At 38.6% G+C, this 24,433-nt stretch overlaps 1 protein-coding gene across 3 annotated transcripts in view; it reads left to right on the forward strand.

Annotated features, from left to right (window-relative positions):
- The window catches only part of LOC126354647 (gem-associated protein 5), a 330,980-nt gene that overhangs the window by 245,523 nt on the left and 61,024 nt on the right, over nucleotides 1–24,433 (forward strand). For all 3 annotated transcript variants that reach the window (XM_050004418.1, XM_050004417.1, XM_050004419.1), the window contains one exon: nucleotides 19,593–19,850. In XM_050004418.1, the coding sequence (XP_049860375.1) occupies nucleotides 19,593–19,850 (258 nt within the window). The remainder of the gene's footprint in view (nucleotides 1–19,592; nucleotides 19,851–24,433) is intronic.

Here is a 24,433-nt window from a genome sequence, read left to right on the forward strand (position 1 = left end):
GAATGGTAGTGTTGGAGCTGGAGAAGAAAAGAAGACAGATCCCAAAGAATGGTTAACCCTTCCCACCCCCCACTACAAGGATCCCATCTAGGCAGACATATCCCTATGACCTTGGAGGATGTACACCTTGAGCATGTCCTACAGAACAAAATGTTACAGTTTATCCTGACCATGTTCCTGAAAAGTAGTTGCAACAAACCCCTATTGTAAGCATGTTGAGACTGATGCAACAACGTGTAATAAAAAGAAAATCTCCAATTTATTATAAGTTGTAAAATTCCTAAGTTGAGTCTAATGTCTTAAATATCTTGTTATTATTTAAGTTTGTTACTGTAATGAAATTTATTTCTATTTTATCTTTTGTTAAGATACATAAATTTGTGCTATTTTGTCTAAAACTGACATGGTGAGACCGTGGTTGTGTACAATTAATGTAGGTTGAGATCTTAAAAAGAAGAAGACAGCAACCAATTTGTGACATGTATGCTGCTGACACAGCAAGCATTCATGAAATATTTCCTTTATTTGTTATTCAAATGGCATAAAACTAATTTTACATACCTTATTTATGGATTCAATCATGTCAAGGTAATATTTTCTTTTACTTGAAACAAATGGTTACTCATTCGCAAATCTGAAGTTTCTATAGTACCTTTGCTGCTAATCATTTATAGTGATAATATCGTAGAAGTTCAGTTGTTGTTGTTATTGTGGTCTTCAGTACTAAGACTGGTTTGATGCAGCTTTCCATGCTACTCTACCCTGTGCAAGCTTTTTCATCTCCCAGTACCTACTGCAACCTACATTCTTCTGAATCTGCTTAGTGTAGTCATCTCTTGGTCTCCCTATACGATTTTTACCCTCCACGATGCCCTCCAATACTAAATTGGTGATCCCTTGAAGCCTCAGAACATGTCCTACCAACCGATCCCTTCTTCTGATCAAGTTGTGCCACAAACTTCACTTCTCCCCAATCCTATTCAATACTTCCTCATTAGTTATGTGATCTACCCATCTAATCTTCAGAATTCTTCTGTAGCACCACATTTCAAAAGCTTCTATTCTCTTCTTGTCCAAACTAGTTATCGTCCATGTTTCACTTCCATACATGGCTACACTCCATACAAATACTTTCAGGAATGACTTCCTGACACTTAAAACTATACTCGATGTTAACAGATTTCTCTTCTTCAGAAACGCTTTCCTTGCCATTGCCAGTCTACATTTTATATCCTCTCTACTTCGACCATCATCAGTTATTTTGCTCCCCAAATAGCAAAACTCCTTTACTACTTTAAGTGTCTCATTTCCTAATCCAATTCCCTCAGCATCACCCAACTTAATTCGACTACATTCCATTATCCTCGTTTTGCTTTTGTTGATGTTCATCTTATATCCTCCTTTCAAGACACTATCCATTCCATTCAACTGCTCTTCCAAGTCCTTTGCTGTCTCTGACAGAATTACAATGTCATCGACGAATCTCAAAGTTTTTATTTCTTCTCCATGGATTTTAATACCTACTCCGAACTTTTCTTTTGTTTCCTTCACTGCTTGCTCAATATACAGATTGAATAACATCGGAGAGAAACTACAACCCTGTCTTACTCCCTTCCCAACCACTGCTTCCCTTTCATGTCCAACGACTCTTATAACTACCATCTGGTTTCTGTACAAATTGTAAATAGCCTTTCGCTCCCTGTATTTTACCCCTGCCACCTTCAGAATTTGAAAGACAGTATTCCAGTCAACATTGTCAAAAGCTTTCTCTAAGTCCACAAATGCTAGAAAGGTAGGTTTGCCTTTCCTTAATCTATTTTCTAAGATAAGTTGTAGGGTCAGTATTGCCTCACGTGTTCCAACATTTCTACGGAATCCAAACTGATCTTCCCTGAGGTTGGCTTTTACTAGTTTTTCCATTCATCTGTAAAGAATTCACGTTAGTATTTTGCAGCTGTGACTTATTAAACTGATTGTTTGGTAATTTTCACATCTGTCAACACCTGCTTTCTTTGGGATTGGAATTATTATATTCTTCTTGAAGTCTGAGGGTATTTCGCCTGTCTCATACATCTTGCTCACCAGATTGTTGTCTTTTGTCAGGACTGGCTCTCCCAAGGCCGTCAGTAGTTCCAATGGAATGTTGTCTACTCCGGGGGCCTTGTTTCGACTCGCGTCTTTCAGTGCTCTGTCAAACTCTTCACGCAATATCATATCTCCCATTTCATCTTCATCTACATCCTCTTCCATTTCCATAATATTGTCCTCAAGTACATCACCCTTGTATAGACCCTCTATATACACCTTCCACCTTTCTGCTTTCCCTTCTTTGCTTAGAACTGTGTTGATGTTCATACAAGTGGTTCTCTTATCTCCAAAGGTCTCTTTTATTTTCCTGTAGGCAGTATCTATCTTACCCCTAGTGAGATAAGCCTCTACATCCTTACAATGGTCCTCTAGCCATCCCTGCTTAGCCCTTTTGCACTTCCTGTCGATCTCATTTTTGAGACGTTTGTATTCCTTTTTGTCTGCTTCATTTACTGCATTTTTATATTTTCTCCTTTCATCAATTAAATTCAATATTTCTCCTGTTACCCAAGGATTTCTACTAGCCCTCGTCTTTTTACCTACTTGGTCCTCTGCTGCCTTCACTACTTCATCCCTCAAAGTTACACATTCTTCTTCTATTGTATTTCTTTCCCCCATTCCTGTCAATTGCTCCCTTATGCGCTCCCTGAAACTATGTGGAACCTCTGGTTCTTTTAGTTTAGCCAGGCCACATCTCCTTAAATTCCCACCTTTTTGCAGTTTCTTCAGTTTTAATCTGGAAATGTCTTACAATTTAAAACCTGGTTCCTAAATCTCTGTCTTACCATTATATAATCTATCTGAAACCTGTCAGTATCTCAGAAGTTCAGTCAACAGCTTTATTTATTTATTTATTTATTTACAATTTCTTTGTGTGGAGCCATCGTAATGATGGTTTTTGCAAACGTCAGACTTAATACTATGGTTATATTTATACTTATAAAATACACTATATTCTGTAGCTGTTGCTTCTTATGTCTATTTTTTACATTTATCACATTACAACTGATATGCTAATGCCTCATGTTACAATCACTATCTTAAAATTCATTGAAAGTATATAAACATTTTTCTATTGGAAAAGATTTTAATTTTGTTTTAAAAACATTTCCCATGTTCGTTCTTAGAGAGTTTGGTAGCTTGTTATACCAAATCAAACCACTCAGTCATTTTTAACGTTGTTCTGTTATGGAAATAGTTACACTTCGTTGTAGTGTTGTGATCGTGTACATCACTGCCCTTGATAGCTTCTGTTGGTTGACTTATAAAAAATACAACTATTTTGAAGATGTACAGAGAATATATTGTCAGATATTCATGCTGCACAAACACTTCACGACATGAGTCTCTATGTCCCATCCCATGTATAAGTCTTATTGCTCTTTTCTGTAGTAGTAGTAGTAGTAGTAGTAGTAGTAGTAGTAGTAGTAGTAGTAGTAGTAGTATTCTTTTTAAATGTACATCAGGTGCACAGCCCCATAGTTCAATTCTGTAGTTGAGAAAGGGGTAAAGTGTTCCATAATATACTAATTTCAGTGCTTGGCTAGGAATTATCTTTGCGAGCTGGCCGAGGAGATATATGACACTACTGACGTTTCCGCATACGAAATTAATGTGGTGTGTCCACTGCAAATTTTCATCTACATATACACCAAGGAATTTACAGTTACCATTTTCTGTTGCAGAGATATTACACACACTATTCATATTGTTGTGATGAGAACTGCCTGTCAGTAGTTGAGATTTGGTGACATTCAGCTTGAGTCCCTGATCATTGAAGTATTTTGTTACTTCTGGTACACTACTAGTAGCAAGAGATTCTAGCTCTTTAGATTTGCTCCCATAGAATAAGACTGACATGTCATCTGCATAGCTTACAATATGGGAGTTAATGAGTTGTGCAATGTCGTCAGTATATACAAGGAAGAGAAAGGGTCCAAGGTTTGAGATCTGTGTTACACCTTGTAATTCAGATTCACTGGTGGACTTGGAGTTCATGATTTTATTATCTAGTTTGTATGAAAATTTAGCGCTTTGCTTACGATTCAACAGGTACGTGGTTAGAAGATTCATGGCTTGATCCCCAATACTATAAGATTTTAGCTTTTTAAGAAGTACCCTATGGTTTACCGTATCAAATGCTCTTGTCAGTTCCAAAAATATACCTGCTGTCTGCATCTTCTGGTCCAACAGACAGTAAACTTCATGGATGAACTGTGCAACTGCTGTGGTTGTACTTGGCTTTTTTCTGAAGCCATGTTGTGAATCTACAAGCAGTTTCTGTTTTGTTGAAAAGGCACTTAGCTGAGAAAGGATAATGCTTTCGAATATCTTACTAAAAGTGGGAATTAATAATATTGGTCTATAGTTGGAGACTTGTTCCTTACTTCCCTTTTTATACACTGGTTTCACTACACTCATTTTTAGAACCATTGCATACATGTTTTTTCTAATGCTGCAATTAATCAGTTGAGTAAGAGGTTTAGAAATTTCTTTTAAGCATGCTTTAGTAATAGCACTGGATACGCCATCCCATCCAGATGAAAATTTTTTCTTTGGCATGTATATTGATTGCCCTGCGAGCCTGCTGCTCATTCACTTCCACAAATTCAAATTCGGTACACTGGGTGAGATGGCACCGGATCTCTATCTGTGAATCTGTAATATGAGTGGATTGTTCACCACAAATGTAGTAGTTATTAAAAATATTACATATAGTATCTGGGTTTTTTATAATGTTACCATCATGTCTTATGCTGGGTGGTTCCATGTTCATCTTGTTGGGACCTTTTCGGTATTTGTCAATCAGCTTCCAAGATGCTTTGCTTATGTTGTCAGACTGTTCTATTGTTTTGCTGTTAATCTGCTTCCTTAGATTAGCAATTTCAGTTTTAAAAGTTTGCTTGGCCCTATTGTATTTTTCCTTGAAAACCTGCATAGTAGTAGCTTTATAAAGCTGGTTTAGATCATGTACTTGCTGCCTGAGCCTAATCAGATTTGTTGAGAGTTTTAGTCTAGGATTACTTCCATTTTGACAGTGTTCAACTACCTTCTAGATTTCTCTGACTGGACAACTATATTCATAATGATGCAATAGGGTTGAGTAGAGTTCATTCCATTTCTCCACCGATCCTTTTACCTGGTACACAGAATCCCACTTCTCATTCACTTGTTTGTCTTTAAGAGCATTAATATTTGAGGTATTCAGCATTTGTTTCTGTAGCTCAATGTTTGTTATTTTAGGCACAATTGAATTTTTGTATTCTCTCACCAGACAGAAGTGGTCAGAATAAAGAAAATCTAAGTTACTGTAATTTACCTTATCTATAACATCTTTGTTGATTATGGCAAAATCTATTCTAGTGGACCATGTGTATGTCACTCTGGTGTCAGAATTCACTATGTTTACAAGGTTGTATGAAGTCAGTACATCACTGATGATGATAAATGAATTTGCCTTATCCTTCACCTACTTGGTCATATTTACAGTTATCATGAGTTATACTGTTATACAGAAAAGGGCACCACGAATGGTTACAGGTTTGTTCAATCAGTGGAAGAGTGTCACAGAGATACTGAAGGAACTAAACAGAAGACTCTTGAAGATAGATGCAAACTATCCTGAGAAAGTCTGGTAACAAAGTTTCAAGAATCAGCTTTACATTGTTCATCTACATGTACATCGATACTCTGCAAATCACATTTAAGTGCCTGGCAGACAGTTCATCAAACCACCTTCACAATTCTCTAGTATTCCAATCTCGTATAGCGCACGGGAAGAACGAAACTTCTCTAGTATTCCAATCTCGTATAGCACACGGGAAGAACGAACACTAATATCTTTCCATATGAGCTCTGATTTCCCTTATTTTATTGTGGTAATCCTTTCTCCCTATGTAGGGTGGTGTCAGCAAAATATTTTCTCATTCGAAGGAGAAAGTTGGTGATCATCAATATACTACAACCCCTTACATATCGCTGACATGGGGATCGTGAAGATAAGATTAGAATAATTACTGCATCCATAGTCGCATTTTAACAGACATTGTTCCCAATCTCCTTACATGAATCGCACAAGAAGAAACCTTAATAACTGGTACAGTGGGAAATACCCTCTGCCATACACCAGAGTGATTTGCAGAGTATAGATGTAGAAATACATTTACAACTACAATGGACACTCCACAAATCACACTTAAGTGCCTGGCAGAGGGTTCATCCAACCACCTCCACAATAATTCTCTGTTACCCCAATCTTGAACAGCGCGTGAAAAAATGAACACCTGTATCTTTTTGTGTGAGCTCTGATTTCCTGTATTTTGTGATGGTGGTTGTTTCTCCCTATGTAGGCTGGCATCAACAAAATATTTTCACATTCGGAGGAGAAAGTTGGTGATTGAAATTTTGTGAGAAGATTCTGCCACAATGAAAAATGCCGTTGTTTTAATGATGTCCACTCCAGATCCTGTATCATTTTAGTGACAATCTCGCCCATATTTCACAGTAATTCAAATGTTCTTTGAAATTTCTTGATGTACTACATTAATCCTATCTCGTAAGGGTCTTACACCGTACAGCAGTACTCCAAAAGAGGATGGACAAGTGTAGTGTAGGCAGTCTCTTTAGTAGATCTATTGCATTTTCTAAGTGTTCTGCCAATAAAAAGCAGCCTTTGATTTGCCTTTCCCACAACATTTTCTTTGTGTTCTTACCAATGTAAGTTGTTTGTAATTATAATTCCTAGGTATTTAGTTGAATTATGGGCTTTAGATTAAACTGATTTATTGTGTAACCGAAGTTGAACAGATTTCCTTTAGCACTCATATGAATGAATGATCTTACACTTTTTGTTATTTAAAGTCAATTGCTGATTTTTGCAGCATACAGATATCTTTTCTAAATAATTTTGCAATTTGTTTTGGTCTTCTGATGAATTTACTAGACGATAAACGACAGCATCATCTGCAAACAACCTAAGATGGCTACTCAGATTGTCTCCTAAATCTTTTATATAGATGAGGAGGAGCAGAGGGCCTATAACACTACCTTGGGGAATGCCAGAAATCACTTCTGTTTCACTAAATGATTTTCCGCCACTTACTGCAAACTGTGTCCTCTCTGACAGGAAATCACGAATCCAGTCACGTAACTGAGATGATATTTCATAAGCATGCAATTTCAATACAAATCACTTGTATGGTACAGTGTTAGTAGCCTTCTGGAAATCTAGAAATATAGAATCTATTTGAAATCCCATGTCAGTAGCGCTCGCTTCATGTTTGTAAAGAGCTAGTTGTGTTTCACAAGAACAATGTTTTCGAAATCCTCATTGACTGTGTGTCAATAGACTGCTGTCTTCAACGTAATTCACAACTTTCGAACACAATATGTGTTCCAGTGTCGTGCTGCATATCAACATTAATGATATGGGCCTGAAATTTAGTGGATTACTCGTATTTTCTTTCATGAATATTGGTATGGCCTGTTCAACTTTCCAGTCTTTAAGTATGGCCCTTTCGTCAAGCGAACAGTTGTATATGGTTGTTAAGAATGGAGCTATTGTATCAGCATACCCTGAAAAGAACCCAATTGGTATAGTGTCTGGACCGGAAAACTTGCTTTTATTAAATTGCTTCACTACTCTAAGGATATCTACTTCTAAGTTTCTCATGTTGGCATCTGTTCTTCATTTGAATTCTGGAATATCATCTTCATTTTCTTTGGTGAAGGAATTTTGGAATGTTGTGTTTAGTAACTTGCTTTGGCAGCACTGTTGTCAATAGTATTTCCATTGCTGTTGTGCGTAGAAGGCATTGATTGTGTCCAGCCACTAGCATACTTCACACATGACCAGAATCTCTTTTGGATTTTCTGTCAGGTTTTGAGACACAGTTTCATTTTGGAAACTATTATAAGCAAATCACATTGATGTCTACGCTAAATTGTGGGCTTCTGTAAAAGATTGCCAATCTTGGGGACTTTTGTGTTTGTTGCAGAAACAACAAAGAAAGCATGCCAAATTTAAACAGTGTTCTGACCTATTTTGTGTACCAAGGATGATTAGCTCCATCATTTGTTAATTTATTTGGTACAAATGTCTCAATAGCTGTTGATACTATTTCTTTGATTTCAAACCACATCTGGTGTACACTTACTGGTAGATTGTTCATTTGGAAGGAGTGGAGGTCGTCTGTCAGGAAGACACCAAGTGAATATTTATCTGCTTTTTTGAATAGGTGTATTTTTCATTCATTTTTTGTGGATTTGGGGGCTACAACATTCAGTCTCGCTACAACAACCCTGTGTTCACTGATCCTAGTAACTGGTTTGATGCTTGTTATTAACTCAGGATTATTTGTTACTAAGAGGTCAAGTGTGTTTTCATAAGTGTTTACTATTCATGTAGGCTCATGAACTAACTGCTCAAAATAATTTTCAGATAGTTTAGCACAATTCCAGATGATAATTCATGCATACCTCTAGATTTAAACATGTATTTTCACCAACATATCAAGGGTAAATTAAAATCACAACCAACTATGATTGCATGAATCAGGTACGTGTTTGAAATTAAACTCGAGTTTTCTTTGAACTTTTCAGTAGTTGTATCATCTGAGTTGGGAGGTCAGTAAAAGGATTGAATTATTATTTCATTCCAGTTACCAAGAATATGATGATGTACATTCCTAGGTAACAAGTGGATTGTAGTTTTTGAGCATATTCACATTGTGCAAACACTATACTTGACCTGTATTTGGTTTGATCAAGAAAACTGCTTTTGCTTGTGATATTACTGATTATTTTGTAAGGCCTACTGTATCTCAGAAAAAATCTGTAGGTTTGTTTCTTTATATTAGATCTTTGATGTACTTCTTTGACTAACACTAAGTCATTTATGTGAAATGGTGTAATGGCTTTTTCGTGATATTGATGCAGTTGTTTATCTGTTGAATGTCGACAAATGCTATTTTAGCAATTCTTGTATATCATTCCATAGATCTGCATTTACCTCTGGCACTTAAATAACTTCAATAACAGTTCTCCAGTGAATTTGCATGGTAATATTTCTACAGGTGTCAAACCGGTTGATAAATGGGGAAGTCCATTTAGTATTACTTGAACTTCTGGTATTAGTTGTGCCGAGGTCATATGCCTAGTAGTAGAACAATATGTCTTTTACAACCCTCCGGTTTTCTTCATTATCCTCTTGCTGTGATTTGATTTGAGATTATATTTCAATATTAGTAATACATTTTACGCCTTCCCATGCGAAAAATTCCTTAAAACTATAACTAATAAACTGTGTTTCGTTACCTGTGAGCATTCATGCTTTCGTACCTCAGCAAAATACTTTTATATGCATTTAATTATTGTATCAGCATTTGTGTGGGGGGAGGGTCACACACTTGGACTAGCATTCCACAAGTACACATACATAAGTGACACTTCCCCTACCATTTGGCAATGGACTATAAAAATCAGGAGCTATGAATACATGTAATCCTTTTGGTAGCATCAGATATATTTTGTAGCAAATGCCAGTTTTATCCTCCTCCTAACCTTTTGACACGTTTCACTGGTTGTCAATAATGTTACTACATTTTTAGTTAAGCCTCTAAAATGATAGAATTTACTCATGTGTTTAAAACATATATGTATATCAAAATGACCATAAACTTGTATACCTGTGATGATAAATTCTCCTGATGTTCATTAACTTTAGACTCTAAGTCAATTATTCTATTATTTTGTTTCGGCAGTTTGGACATAAATTCAGATTTAATTGTGTCTCTGTTTTTCAGTGGTGATGTCTTCTCAATTTTTACTGTTGTCATCTAGTAACTTTTTGAACTTTTATACTTGTTCTTTGCATTATTTCTCTTCACTTTATGACATTCTTCATGTGATTTCTTACTTTCGTCCAGTATTTTCCGAATTAATGATCTCATGTCTTCACTTTGAGACTCAGCAGCCACTTATACTAAATAACAATATACCTAATCACTGAAATGTAATTGTAACATTAGTCACAGATGTACAGTCACACACAACACAATAAATAGGAAAAGTGATTGGTCACTGCTCGCCAGAATAAGATGAGAAGCTACATGGTGTTGATTGTGTTGGCAGTGCTTCGCAGCTGCGATGTTGACATCTACATCTGTGCAGTGGTGATATCAGCTGCTGGTGCAGTGAATGTTGGAACGGGGGCCTATGCGGCGTGTAGTTTTGTAGTTGACAGCTGTTCCAATATGGGTAGATGTTTTGTCTGCAGGCCGCAATTACGTCAGCTGTTTTTTCCACGACAACTGCCAAATTTTCTCCTAAAGCATAGTCAAGTTATATCTGCGTTGCCTATCTGCAATGCAGACACCCTGTTATTATTTGCAGCTGGCAGTTGCCATCCAGATATCAAAGTATTTTAATTGCATGAATAATGGTATCATGCTCTCCTGTTCAGTAACATTTCTCATTACCTTTTATTAATTTTCAGTATATTTAGATGACATATCATTTCAAGGGATGTAGCCCTCTTGTTGAGTGTCTTAGTTGCCACAGGCAACAAATATAATCTTCTCACTATTTCTTGAAAATTGATATACTTTCTTGCGAAAATTGTTAGCTTTTCAGCATCACTGTTTCTTCTCACTTCATGGATGCCAAATATGGTGTTAAATTTCCAAATGACTGTGATGAAAGCTGTGGGTGTGCTTTATATCACATGAATATGCCTTGAGCACCATTTTAGATTGCTGTCTGGTACCTCACATATCTCGTCTTCATGAATTACTGTCTTGCTACTTCATTCTGGTGACCCGGATCCTCTGTGCCACTGCCGTGTTTGAGCATCCAATGCTTCTGGACTTCGTTCAGTCTTGCAGGGATAAATGAAAGATGTCAAATTCTATTCTGAGCTACAACATGACTTCGAATGAACTCTGATTTCAACTCTTGTATATTTTGAAGTTCATTACTTCTCATTAACATATGAGGGTAATTCAGTAAGTAAAGTCCCACATTTGTAATGAGAACATATTTATTGTTAAGAGTCAGAATTTGGTGACACTATACATTAACATGTCTTGTCCATGTCCTATTTTTCTACGTAGTCTCCATCACGTTCTATGGCTGTTTGCCAACATTGTGGAAGAGCATGTTTTCCCTGCTGGTAAAAGCTCTTGCCCTGTAGGTGTAGTCATTTTTTCACTGCAGGACTGACACTTTCATCATCTTCCCTGTAAAGAATTTTAAAGCAGCCCAAAGAGATGGAAGTGTGAGGGTGTCATGTCTGGATTGTAGGTTGGATGAGGCAATGATGTCCAACCCAATTTGGCAATGTATTCCCAGGTTCTCAGACTTGTGTGTGGGCATCCATTATCATGTTGGAGCAACACTTCTGCTGGGTTCTTGTCTGATCAAACATGTTGGAAATGGTTCTTGAGTTTATTCAGTCTTCATGTATGCCTCTGAATTTATGGTTATCCCTCTTGGCATCACATCCACGAGAATGACACCATCACAGTCCCAGAAGACTATCACCATGACTTTTCAGTCAGAGGGCGTTGTCTTGAATTTCTTCTTTTGTGGTGAATAAGGACTGCCTTTTTGTTTCCAGTGCAAAGTGGTGCACCCAGCTTTCATCCCCCGTAGTGATCCGTAACAGGAAGGCCTGTCCATTGGTCTCAAAATTCTCCATCAATTCAGATGAAATAGCCGTCCTTTGAATCTTTTGGTCCACTGTGAGCCTCCGTGAAACCCACCATGAGCACCTCTTTGAATATCTGAGAGTCTCGACCGTTGCTGTAGCACTTCCAATGCTGACTGACAATGGTAGAGCCAATTGTCGAGTTGTGATGTGCCAGTCAGCACGAATAATGGTATCTGCACAATTCAGCATGTCTGGAGCAGTGACTGTGAAGGGATGTCCCAAGTGTGGCAGATCATGGAGTTCTGTTTCTTCATTTCCTGAGGCAATAACTTTCTTTACCCTTTGCCCAGCTGTACTCCTATCAACTGCAGCACTGCCATACACTGCACACAAACGTTAATGGATGTTCACCACGGTTTCTTTTTCTGCAGACAAGAATTCGATAGCAGCACACTGTTTGTAAGATGAGTTGTATGTAGACACCATTTTGATGCTGTACTACGTCTCTGCCAGTTGCCAGAATGGTTTGAAATGTCAGAGGTGAACAGAACAAATATCGAGTGTGAAGTGCCAACAAGAATGTCTGTCTATGTATATTAATGACCTTTTTTTTTTTTAAAAAAAAAAAAAAAAAAAAAAAAAAAAAGGTGGGGCATTACGTATTGAACAACCCTTGTACCTTAAAGTAACTCAGTCAGTGAGAACAGACATCAGTTGTTAAAAACTCATTTGACTTAAAGGGTGTACAAACAGTCAATGGCATACTAAAAGATAATTCATTTTTCTGGATGAAGATTTTGGAATTATTGGTAGGTTGCATATTCTTGGCAGCCCATGACACATTCAACTGGAGACATCACAGTGTAAACACACCAGTAGATACTGCGCATTCAATGCCAACATACCGTGACCCTCCAGTAGCGTCTGTGCAAAAGTAAAGTGGCAAAGCCTGTCTCTAATTTCACTTTACACACTGTTTCTACCTATTTTCTCTATCGCAGTCATCTTTTGCTGGGACGATTCTTCGTAGTGGATCAGGATGCATGCTAAGACATCCTGATACACTACACCTTGGCATTGATCTCACTGAACCATCATTAATTCTTATCATTCCTTAATAATAATAATGTTCTAGTGTTTTATGTATAACATCAGCAATAACCAACTGCCTGTCTCCATTTACGATGATTTCAGGTAGAGAGAGCTTTCGTCACCATAGAGTCTGACAATATCCTCTGAGGCATCTTGGATTGAACATTCAAACTCATGCTAATTATGTTCACAACATTTTGTGCTTTGCCAGTAGTTCATAGGTAGCTTAGAGAGGTGTCAAAATGTACGTAATGAAGAAAAAATCACTAATAGCTTCAATTACTGTTCAGGAAGATCATTTTCTAGCATTCTCCTACATGTACGAGTGTTTGAGCGGCCTACTGCCTGTCGAATCTCTGGAACAGTTCTGAAGTGAAAGCCACAAAGTGGTTCCTTCGTTGACAGAATCAAGTCAAAGTCACAAGGACTTAAGTCGTACTACTGTTCATTTTTGGAGCATCACCTACGACCAGCTTTGCGAAAGAAGCGGTGACACTTTTTGCTTAACCCACCCTACATTTTGCATGAGAATGCGTGGTTGCATACAGTGCAAGCTGTGGCGGCTCTGTTTGGTCAATGGGACTGGGAAGTACTGTACCATCCACCATACTCCCCAGACTTAAGTCCTTGTGTCCTCAATTTGATTCCGAAGATGAAGAAACCACTTCGTGGCATTCACTTCAGAACTGTTCCAGAGATTCGACAGGCAGTAGACTGCTCCATTCGCACTATCAACAGAACAGGCTCTACTAATGGTATACTACGCCTTCCACATCGCTGGCAACAGGTTCTACACAATGCTGGTGACTACTTTGAAGGACAGTAACAGGTGCAAACTTGTAACTCTTTTGTATGGGCTGTGAATAAATAGCTGCTACTATTTTAGATCCAACCATTGTATTAAATCTTAATTTTTGGACTTCAGCATAGTTACATTGTTTTGATCAACAGTGCAATTTGTCTTACAGCTTTTTTATGGGATGGAAATAGAGGTAACAAGTTACATTTGTAAAACCCTTGGAAAATAAACCTCCATTGATTCAGGACACACTGTTAAAAATAGTGCCAGGCATTGATACTTCAAGAGTGTGTGTCCAATACTTCTATCTTGGCTCACAATTGTGTCACATTTGTGTAGCTATTTGACAGTATGTGAAGTTTGATCATGAAGTTTTATATGAATAAACAGCAGAAGACCTTGTAAATGTCATTCAAATAACAGTGAAAAAAGGAATCTTGGTAACAGTTAAGAATGACGATAAAAATTAAAATGCTATGGATTGATGATGATGATGATGATCATTATCATTATCAATCCATAGCATTTTAATTTTACTTGTCATTCTTAACTGTTACTGAGATTCCTTTATTAGAGCCTACAGAATCATAGACAGAGAAGTAGGCAGGTGGAGAGATAATATCAAAGGGGACACAGAGGTCAGGGATGCACCAGAGGGCTGAGCATTTACAATAGTATTGAACACTCAGTATGAAGCGAGTATATTAAAGATGAATTCCAATGGATATTTGGGGAGTGTCCTACAAATTTTTTGAAATAAAAAATCACCAAGTGTCTTTTCTGCATTGAAGAAAACTTAGCATACTGAAAATTTCCTGATTACAACAGCATTGAAGATATTGAATGGCAACACTTGCTGTGTTGGGTGGGGGGGAAAATGGAAGCTTTGTATGGAGAATGACAGGGCAGTACTCCTGTTTGCTAAAGAAAGAGTAGAACAAAAAAAGATTTTTAGGTCTAGACTGAATAAGCACAGAGATGCTACAAGTTCTGAGCAACTGTACTGTTTCGTATGTTTCCTTAAAAGAGTTGATGGGCAGAGGATCATTTCCAAGGAAATGTTTCAGAGGCCAGTATATTTATTGAAGACATTTGGGACATTACAAGAGAAAATACTATGCAGCAAGCTAAAAGGTCGTACCTTATTTACCTGATTATAAGACAAGCTTTTTTTTCCATTTTCATCACGAAAAAATTCAGAATCATCTTACATTCGCCGATCAAATTACTGCTGCTGAAGTCACCATTTTTAAGTTATGTAATCTCCGAGGTAAAAGTTTTATGTACCAAAGTAGTACTTCCTGCCAGTTTAGCACAACAAACCTTACTAAAAATGACACTTTATGGGGAGATCTTTAATGCAGTTTATCATTGAAACTGCATGATTTTGTAATATGTAAGTATAAATATGAAAACCTTCAAGTACGGAACATATTAGCTTTGTAAGCAATAAAAACAAGACGGCAGCTGCCTGATTTGCTTCTGTCTCCCAATCACAGAACTGGACATGCGATCTCATCATCCAGTCATATGATAGAACATTATGTATACAGCACGAATAAAATAAGGATTATTGATGTCTCATATTGAAGGTATTTTAAACCTTTCCTACAATACAAAAAATTTATATTTTGTCACCAAATATGTTTCATTTTATTGACATAAAACATCACTGCTCTGTGTTGAAATACATTTACAATGTACGTTCTTTCTAGACTGAAACATGATTCGCTACAAAATATATTTATTTTACTTATTTTAGGTCTGATTTTCATTCACATCAGGAAACACCAGCTGCTAGCATGTTTTGGAGGTATTCCTTTGTTTGGCACTGTTGATTCCAGCCTAATCCCACATTGCTTTGAAAAGCTATGCATTTCTTGATGTAAAACACAGCACAATGAAGGAGTATGCTGGAATCAGTTGTGCCAGATGAGGGATACCTCCAAAAACATGCAAGCAGATGGTGTTTCCGGATGTAAGTGAAAACTGGACATAAAATACCATAAGTAAACGAACATCTTTTGTAATGTATTGTTTTTCTACCTAGAAAGCAAGCCGAATTGTAAATGTCTTTCGTTACAGACCACTGATGATGATTTATTTCAATAAAATGATACGCATTTGGTGATAAATACACATTTTTTTGTAGTTGCAAAGACAGATTTAAAATACCTTCATTATTTATATAGCATTTACGGATAATATAGCCATACAAATGAAGCTACTCCCTTGAGTAAAAAGCATTGTAAAAAGCAAAGCTATACCTTCAGAAATTGTGGTTTGGCAGGAAGCTAACAGCACAGCTTACAGTGACATTTTTATTCTTGCTTGTTGAAAATATTTGGCTGTTTATTCCCAGATATGTCACGATTTCCGTTGCTCATGTGTGGCACCCTTTAATCCTACAAATTAAGATAGTGATACCAGCCATGAAGATGGTGGTCATGTTGGTGGTGATTATACTGAATTCAGAGGAATTTACTATTGAAATTTACAGTTGCATGCTGGAGCACTTCTGTGGGTGTGTCTTCATAATATTAGGGCATGGTAACCAGAAAATAGGGTGTGCAATACTTGTTACAGAGATAGGGCTTGGAAAAAATGGTGCAGAATTTGGGGTGAAGAGCAAATTCTAGGAAAGAAATCACTTTATATGTAATACAAAAGTGACAGGATGACTGGGATGCAGGTGCCAACCAGACAATACTTCTCAGTTCTGTCACACACTAAATGAAGGACTTCAAATGTAGTACATTCTGCACTTGAGGCTATGATCCATTTTCTAACAGGACATGAGCTTTACTTCATCTAGTGGACAGAGTAGGATGATGATTTAATGGTAACTTTGACTGTGGAGAACTTAGCATGCCAGACCATTTTGTTGGGCGGCATATTCATTTCAGACCTACCACCAGATATGAAATAAGTTATGAAGCAGTGTACAACTACATATGGGACAAATAACAGTGGTACAAGTTGAACAAAATAACTGTAAATGTATGTAAGCAGGAACTGGAGATTTATGTTCAAAGAAAAGAGGAGATAGATTGAATCACCATAAAGACACTATCATTGTATCCAGTTTTGATTTAGGCCCCGTTACCATTTTTTGCATTGAGTAGACTGCAACGGATCTCCTGTCTCTTCTTAGGATGTTAAACATTTCTTTTCTCTTTAGCTGTATGTTTATTGAGGTATTTGTTCATCTGACTACTTATTGAATGTGATCATCTCATTTCTGTGTGTACTTCTCTATTTTCTGATGCACAGTTCATTTCTAATTTCACCCTTTTTTTCCAAGCCATGAGTTCGTAACCATCTACTGGTTTTAGGGGTCTCATCTGTGCTGCTTCAATCCTTCTCCTTTGACTTAATTTTAGACACTAGAAATAAATGTAAGTGAATGTTGAGGCACAGATACGTGATGAACTGCATGATAAGCCTTGGGTATTTTCAGGAGCTGCATCATCTGTGGGCTCTGGGACTGTCCACTGCAACATGTTGTAGTGCAGTGACCTAGGCATGCAAGAAGACATATAGTGCACCTTATATTCTTGCTGGAATCACAAAGAGGATTTACAGTGCTGATGGAAACACTAAGTGAGACTATGAGAATGTATTGCAGGTCATGAATCCTGGACTTTTAGTGAAATCCTGAGACAATGCAGCAAAGTGAGGAGTGCCACACTGAGACAACTCTTCGACTAAAAAAGGCTAGAATGAACAAATCAAAGATCTAAAGAACGCTGATTTGCATTTTGACATTAGCAGTATTTTACATAAAGGATTTGTTCCTTCAGGACAAACTGCTAAGCAGGTGTTTTACAAAGATGCCCTTAAAAGGCTAAAAAAAAAAAGGGGTGAATCGAGTGAGACTAGACATAGCGGACTAGTGGATGCTGCATCATGACAACTTCCCATGTCACATATCCACTTCAATCACAGAATTTTTGATCTGAAAATGTCTGAAAGGATTCATTTTGGAACTCTGGAAAGCATTCAAAAGAATGTGACCAGCATGTTAAAGACCTTGTCAATTGAAGCCTTTCAGTGCTCTTACCAAGACTGGGAATGATGACTCTGTCTATGTATAGCTGCCGAAGGGAACTTTGGTGAAAGGGATAAGATTGTTGTTTGAAAAGAAAAAAAAACCTTTGGTGGATAAAAAGTTAGTCTCATTACTTTTCTCACGCACCCGCGTACTAGCTGAAATTTATTGCAGAACTCGATTGGGCTTTATCCTCCCTTACTCCTACTGTCAAGCCCATAGTCTCCCTTTCTTCTATTCCTTCTCCTATAATAGTATTCTAATCCTCCATGATCATTAAATTTTCTTTTATTGAATTACACACTCAGTACTCTCTTATACTTTCTCTTTCTCTTCACTTTCTTCTTGCGACATCGGCATGTGTGCCTGAACTATCACTGTAGGTGTTGTGGTTGGCAGGAGAGCGAATACCGTGTTACTAGAGGAGGTCGAAAGGCATGCGATTTATCTCACGCAGGATGGCGTGAGGTCTGGAACAGGACAACGAAATTAGAATTTAGAAAAATGGACATAGCTGGTGGAATACTTAACTTTAATCCGTTAATGATGAATGTCGCTCTTGACATTACATGATTCACAGTATCAATAGTAACTGATAATTGCGCCTTGCTAGGTCGTAGCAAATAACGTAGCTGAAGGCTGTGCTAACTATCGTCTCGGCAAATGAGAGCGTATTTTGTAGTGAACCATCTCTAGCAAAGTCAGCTGTACAACTGGGGAGAGTGCTAGGAAGTCTCTCTAGACCTGCCGTGTGACGGCGCTCGGTCTGCAATAATTGATAGTGGCGACACGTGGGTCCGACGTATACTACCGGACTGCGGCCGATTTAAAGACTACCACCTAGCAAGTGTGGTGTCTGGCGGTGACACCACAGTAGGCATTAGTTTGCTGTTGAATCTGATATGAACAAGTCTACCTTTGAACTGTTCACAATAACTCACCCTACGCCCTGCTTTCCTATTCATAATGAATTTTACTCCTGTTATAATATTTTCTGCTGCTGTTGATATTGCCCTATATTTGACTGACCAGAAATCCTTATATTCTTTCCATTTCACCTCACTGAACCCTACTACATCTAGATTGAGCCATTGCATTTCCCTTTTCATAGTTTCTAGATTTCCTACGATGTTCAAACTTCAGGCATTCCATGCTCCATATTGTAGAATGTTATGTTTGTTGGTTTTTCCATCTTTTCCTCATAGTTGCATCTCCCCATGGCAGTCCCCTCCTAGATACCTAAATTGTTGATTAATCCAGTATCTTTGGCAATGGAGAGATAATCATGACACCTTTTCAGTTACATGCCGTGAGTCCTATGGATACATATTGCATGTCTTTAATGCAGTGGCTTCCATTGCCTTCTGCATCCTTGTGCCGTTGATCATCACTGATTCTTGCCCCTTCTTGGGACAGTATCCCACCCCGACGGGAGGAGTGTGCCTTGAAGTTCTGTCCAGTTCTCCACCCTCTTTGGCAAGGCTGTTGGCAAAGCAAGGGTGACTTCTTATGCTGGAAGTCTGATGATTTCTATTCAGAATTTAAGCAATGGCTGGGTTCAAATCCAGGACCCATGGCATTTTGATTACTAATCAAAGATGTACTCCTAGACCTTGACGCTTCTCCTGATTGTGTTTTAGTTGGTATTATTAATTGGGAAGCACTAAGTATTTGATTAAAATGAAGACCAAAAATGTAACTGTACGTGTTTGTGACATCTGTTGATTCCATGACATAAGATGATGATTTGAAGGAATGTAGGGCCTGGACAGTTTTCACCCAAGGGTGTTATTTTTATATTTTTATTTGAATTTTTCTGGCAATAGCAAAGACAATTATTTTTGGTTAGTCTGTTTTGTGCGTTGTTTTTCTGTATGTACACAAATACTTAAAAGTATATCTATGATTTTCAGAGTGTGGAGAGAGACAGTAGAGGTTTATGCCAAGCAGCTTACTGATGCTGGTTTTTATCATAAAGCAGCCTCATATTTATTGGTGTTGAATAAAGTGAATGAAGCAGTGAAAATGTTGTCATCCAACAAACTTCATCGGGAAGCATTGAGCATAGCCAAATGCAGACTTTCAGAAGACGATCCTTTGGTTAAGAATGTGCTACATGAATGGGCAACTCATCTCATAAATGGCGGCAGCTATGAACAAGCAACAGAGTGGTAAGTTAAGACACATAAGATATAAGTAATAACTTCTGGCTCTTGTCATATCATTTTGAATATGACATCAGTGGCCTAAACATTTTATATTGCAAGTGTGTGTGAGTGTTAGTGTGTGTGTGTGTGTGTGTGTGTGTTAGCTGTGGAGGGGGGAGGAATTTTTAGACAGGTGGTTAGTTACAATCCCTAAACTGAATGTTGAAATGCGGCACTGCTTATACATAGCATGACTTCTTTCCATTACGACCCTACTTTTTAGAGGATAGGAATTGTGTGTCACTGAACTGCAATAGGAGATAATGGATTGGCATGTAGTACAGGTCTGGCACCTAGGTTGTATGCAGGAAAAAGAGCCAGGTGATGCAAGATTGCACATAGGGTTTGTGAGATAAAAGACTAGGATATTGCATTTGTCAGATGGGTAACAGAATGCTATCTTGGACTATGAGGGTAGGATATAAGACAGGATATTCATTATCTCAGGGAAATTTGAAAAATGGTAAAAGCACTGGCAGTGGATGTACTTATGTTTTTCAAGGCCTGTGTGATATTCCATGAAGAGAGATGTGCTGGTTAGTGATTGATTGACAGTGGCTATTGGTTTTTTGGTGTCAAACAAATGAGCCCATTATCTCACCTGTGGAACAGGATGTTCCACCCAGTCACCACTAAATGCCTTCATCTCTAATTTTGTTTCTCATGTAATCCCCATTGATCTTGTAGTCCAACATCACATCTATGGAACAAAACTTAAACAGATTTCTATGCCGTCTCCTACTGTTACAACAGAAAATCTGTGGCATCTGTGAACCTTGTAACGATTAGAACTCTTCTGACCACCTAGTAGCACACAGACATGGAAGCTCTCAATCACATTCTTTACCGTGGCTTCAGTTACCTCTCACGCTATCCCAAAATAAGGAATATCCTACCCAAAATCTTACCATCATCACCAAACATAATAAGCTGCTTCCCATTAAATCTATTCAATATTCCAGTCCGTCCCCAAGCTAAACCAGTTCTGCAATATTCAGGTAATGCACCTGTAGACAGTCAAGATACAAGACATGTCGTACACAGCCTTCCGCCTCCTGTTACTGTAGTCCAGTCACAGGTATTTCCTGTAGTATAAAAACGAAAACAATCAATTATTGACCAAATTATTTAATTGGATTGTACTCCCTGAAAGCTGATGACTCCATCATTATCCCCCCAACCGATAAAGGATCTACCACTGTAGTACATGCCCGAAACGAATATGTTAGTGAAGGAAGGTCTATGTCAGCTGTCTGACACCTCTACATACAGTGTCTGCCATCAAGATCGCATCCCTGTGATTCAAACTGACCTGCAGTCCTTCCTTAAAAACTCAGGCCCCTCATAAGGACTAAGACCTCAATCCATAGAACTTCTCACCACACCCAAACCACACACCCCAACATTTTACCTTCTCTTTAAAATCCACAAACCCAATCATCCTGGTCGTCCAGTAGTTGCTGGCTTCGAAGCACCCATTGGACATATATCTGCCTTAATTAATCAACATCTGCGACCTATAGTACAAAAACTCCCCTCCTACATCAAAGATACCAACCATTTCATAGACTGTCTGAGATCCATGCCCATCCAAGTCCCACTACACACCTTGCTTGTCACCATTGATTCCACCTCCCTCTATACAAACATCCCTCATGTATATGGTCTGCCTGCTGCTAAACATTTCCGTAGTCAGTGCCCACCTGATCACAAACCTATGACATCCTCCCTACTCCCCGTATTCAACTTTATACCTGTATCTGGTTTAGGTATGGACTGATGGTGAGGCTGACCTGCTAAAATTCCTGGAATCTCTGAATACCTTCTCCCAATTAAATTTTGCATGTTCCTATTCTGAATCTCATGCCACTTTAATTGATGTTGATCGCGTCCTCACCGAAGGACAGTTACACACTTCCATTCACATTAAACCTACCAGCTAACAACAGTACTTACATTTTGACAATTGGCGTCCTTTCCATGTCAAATGTTCCCTCCCATACAGCCTTGACATCCAAGGCAAATGCATTTGTTCGGATGCACACTCTTCACAGAATACACCACCACTCTCACCTCAGCCTTCAGTGCACATGATTACCCCACCAGCCTAGTTAAAAAGAAGATTTCCTGGGCTATCACATCCAATCTTGGTACTGCTGATCCCTCCACAAAAAAGCTTCAGAACACACCATTGGTGTCTCAGTATTATCCTAGTCTGGAATGGGTTAATCAGCTACTTCGACAGGGCCATAATCATGCCCTGAAATGAGATCCATTCTGCCGGAAATTTTGCACACCATGCCATAGCTTTCTGTTGTGCGCCCAATCTCCGCAATATTCTTGTCTGACCATATGCTTCTTCTGCACCCATCTCTCTGTTGTATGACTCCTACCCATGTGACAGTCCCCACTGCAAGACTTGCCCTATGCACTCTCCTACCACCACCTATTCCACCCCTGCCAGCCCTGTAACTGAAAAAAAATACACTATCAAAGGGAGAGCCACCTGTGAAATGTCACGCCATATATCATCTGTTAGGTAAACACTTTTACATTGGCATGACTACCACCAAATTATCAATTAGGATGACTGGGCATAGGCAGAGGGTATATACTGACAACTTGCAATATCCTGTTGCAGAGCATGCTGTACAGTATGACATTTGTGGCCTTAGCACCTGTTTCATCACATGTGCCATCTCGATCCCCCCCCCCCCAAACACGAGGTCCAGGTTCTCAGAACTCCACAGTTGGGAACTAGCACTACAACATGTCCTTGGTTCTTGGCACCTACCAGGCCTTAATTTACGTTAATTTCATCCATCTCTTTCCTGTCTATTTTTCACTGCCCACCTCTGTTATGTACAATGCACTTAGCTTCTCACTCTTATTAACTCATACATGATGTCTTGCATATTACCCTGCCTTCCACTTTTAAGCTCTCAGGTTTTCAAATCTCATCCGATGCAGTCCCCAGCAATCAGTCTTTCCTTCTCATTCCGTACTGTAAGTCTCCCCTGACTTGCAGTTCTGGGTGACTTTCCCAAAATCTACCGCTTTTCCTAGACCTCTCCAGTCCTTTTCCTTCACAGTTATTCCTTCCCCCTTCAGTCTGAAGAAGAAGCCACTGGCTCCGAAAGCTTACCAATCACAATTGTGTGTGTTCTGCTGCTGCTTGGTGAGTAGATTTTTTGTCTATTTCATAAAAGTTAGGCCAGTTGTGGAAGTCACAACATTGTACACTGAGGTGACAGAAGTCATGGGATAGTGATATGTACATGTATGGATTGCTGTAATTTCGCATACACAAAGTATAAAAGGGCAGTACATTGGCAGAACAGTCATTTGCACACAGCTGATTCGTGTGAAATGGTGTCAGATTTGATTATGGCCGCATGATAGGAATAAAGACTTTGAACCCAAAACAGTAGTTGGAGCCAGATGCGTAGGAGATTCCATTTCAGAAACTGTTAAAGAATTCCATATTTCCAGACCCAGAGCATCAAGAGTGTGCCAATAATACCAAATTTTAAGCATTACCTCTCAGCACAGACAACACAGTTGCTGATTGCCTTTACTTAAAGTCCAAGAGTAGTGATTTTCTTGTAGGTTTGTCAGTGCTGACACACCTCAATACTGCATAAAATAATTACAGAAATCAATTTGGGACATATGACAAATGTATCCATAAGGACAGTTTGGCAAAATTTGGCATTAGTGAACTATGGCTGCAGATGACACAAGTGCATTTGCTAACTGCATGAATCACTTGCAGTGCCTCTGCTAGGCTTGTGACCATATCAGTTGACCCAAGACATGTGAGAAACTATGTCCTGGTCAGATGAGTCCTGATTTCAGTTGGTAAGAGCTGATGGTAGGGTTTGAGTGTAGCACAGTCCCCACAAGCCATGGATCCAAGTTGTCAACAAGGCTTTGTGTAAGCTGGTGGTGGGTCCCAATGGTATGGGCTTTGTTTACATGGAAGGGACTGTGCCCTATGATCCAACTGAACTGATCATTGACCGGAAATGGTAGTGAACAGAATGTCAAATCAACCCCTTTCAGTAGTTTGAATCGTTTGATTTGACATTATATACTGAACAGCCGACATCGCACAACCATCTGAGAAAAGGTAGACATACAGGGAAATGATTATATTCTGCTTCTTGGAGGTCTTTTGCAGCAAATCATGGGTTTCATGTTCCCAAACAATGGTGAAATTTTTATGGATGATAATACACCATGTCTCCAGGCAACAATTGTTCACGACTGGTCTGAAGCATATTCGGACAATTCAAGTAAAGGCCACACAAACCACTCAATATGACCCATCACACATTTACAGGACATAATCAAAAGATCAGTTCATGCACAAAGTTCTGCACTGGCGAAACTTTGGCAAATATGGGCAGCTATAGAGGCAGCTTGACTCAGTGTTTCTGCAAGGGACTTCCAACAAATTGTTGAGTCCATTCCACGTCAAGTTGCTGCTATACTCCAGGCAAAAGGAGGTCCGACACAATATTTGGAGGTATTGTATTACTTCT

Source organism: Schistocerca gregaria, chromosome 3, assembly GCF_023897955.1.
Source record: "Schistocerca gregaria isolate iqSchGreg1 chromosome 3, iqSchGreg1.2, whole genome shotgun sequence".
NCBI lineage: Eukaryota > Metazoa > Arthropoda > Insecta > Orthoptera > Acrididae > Schistocerca > Schistocerca gregaria.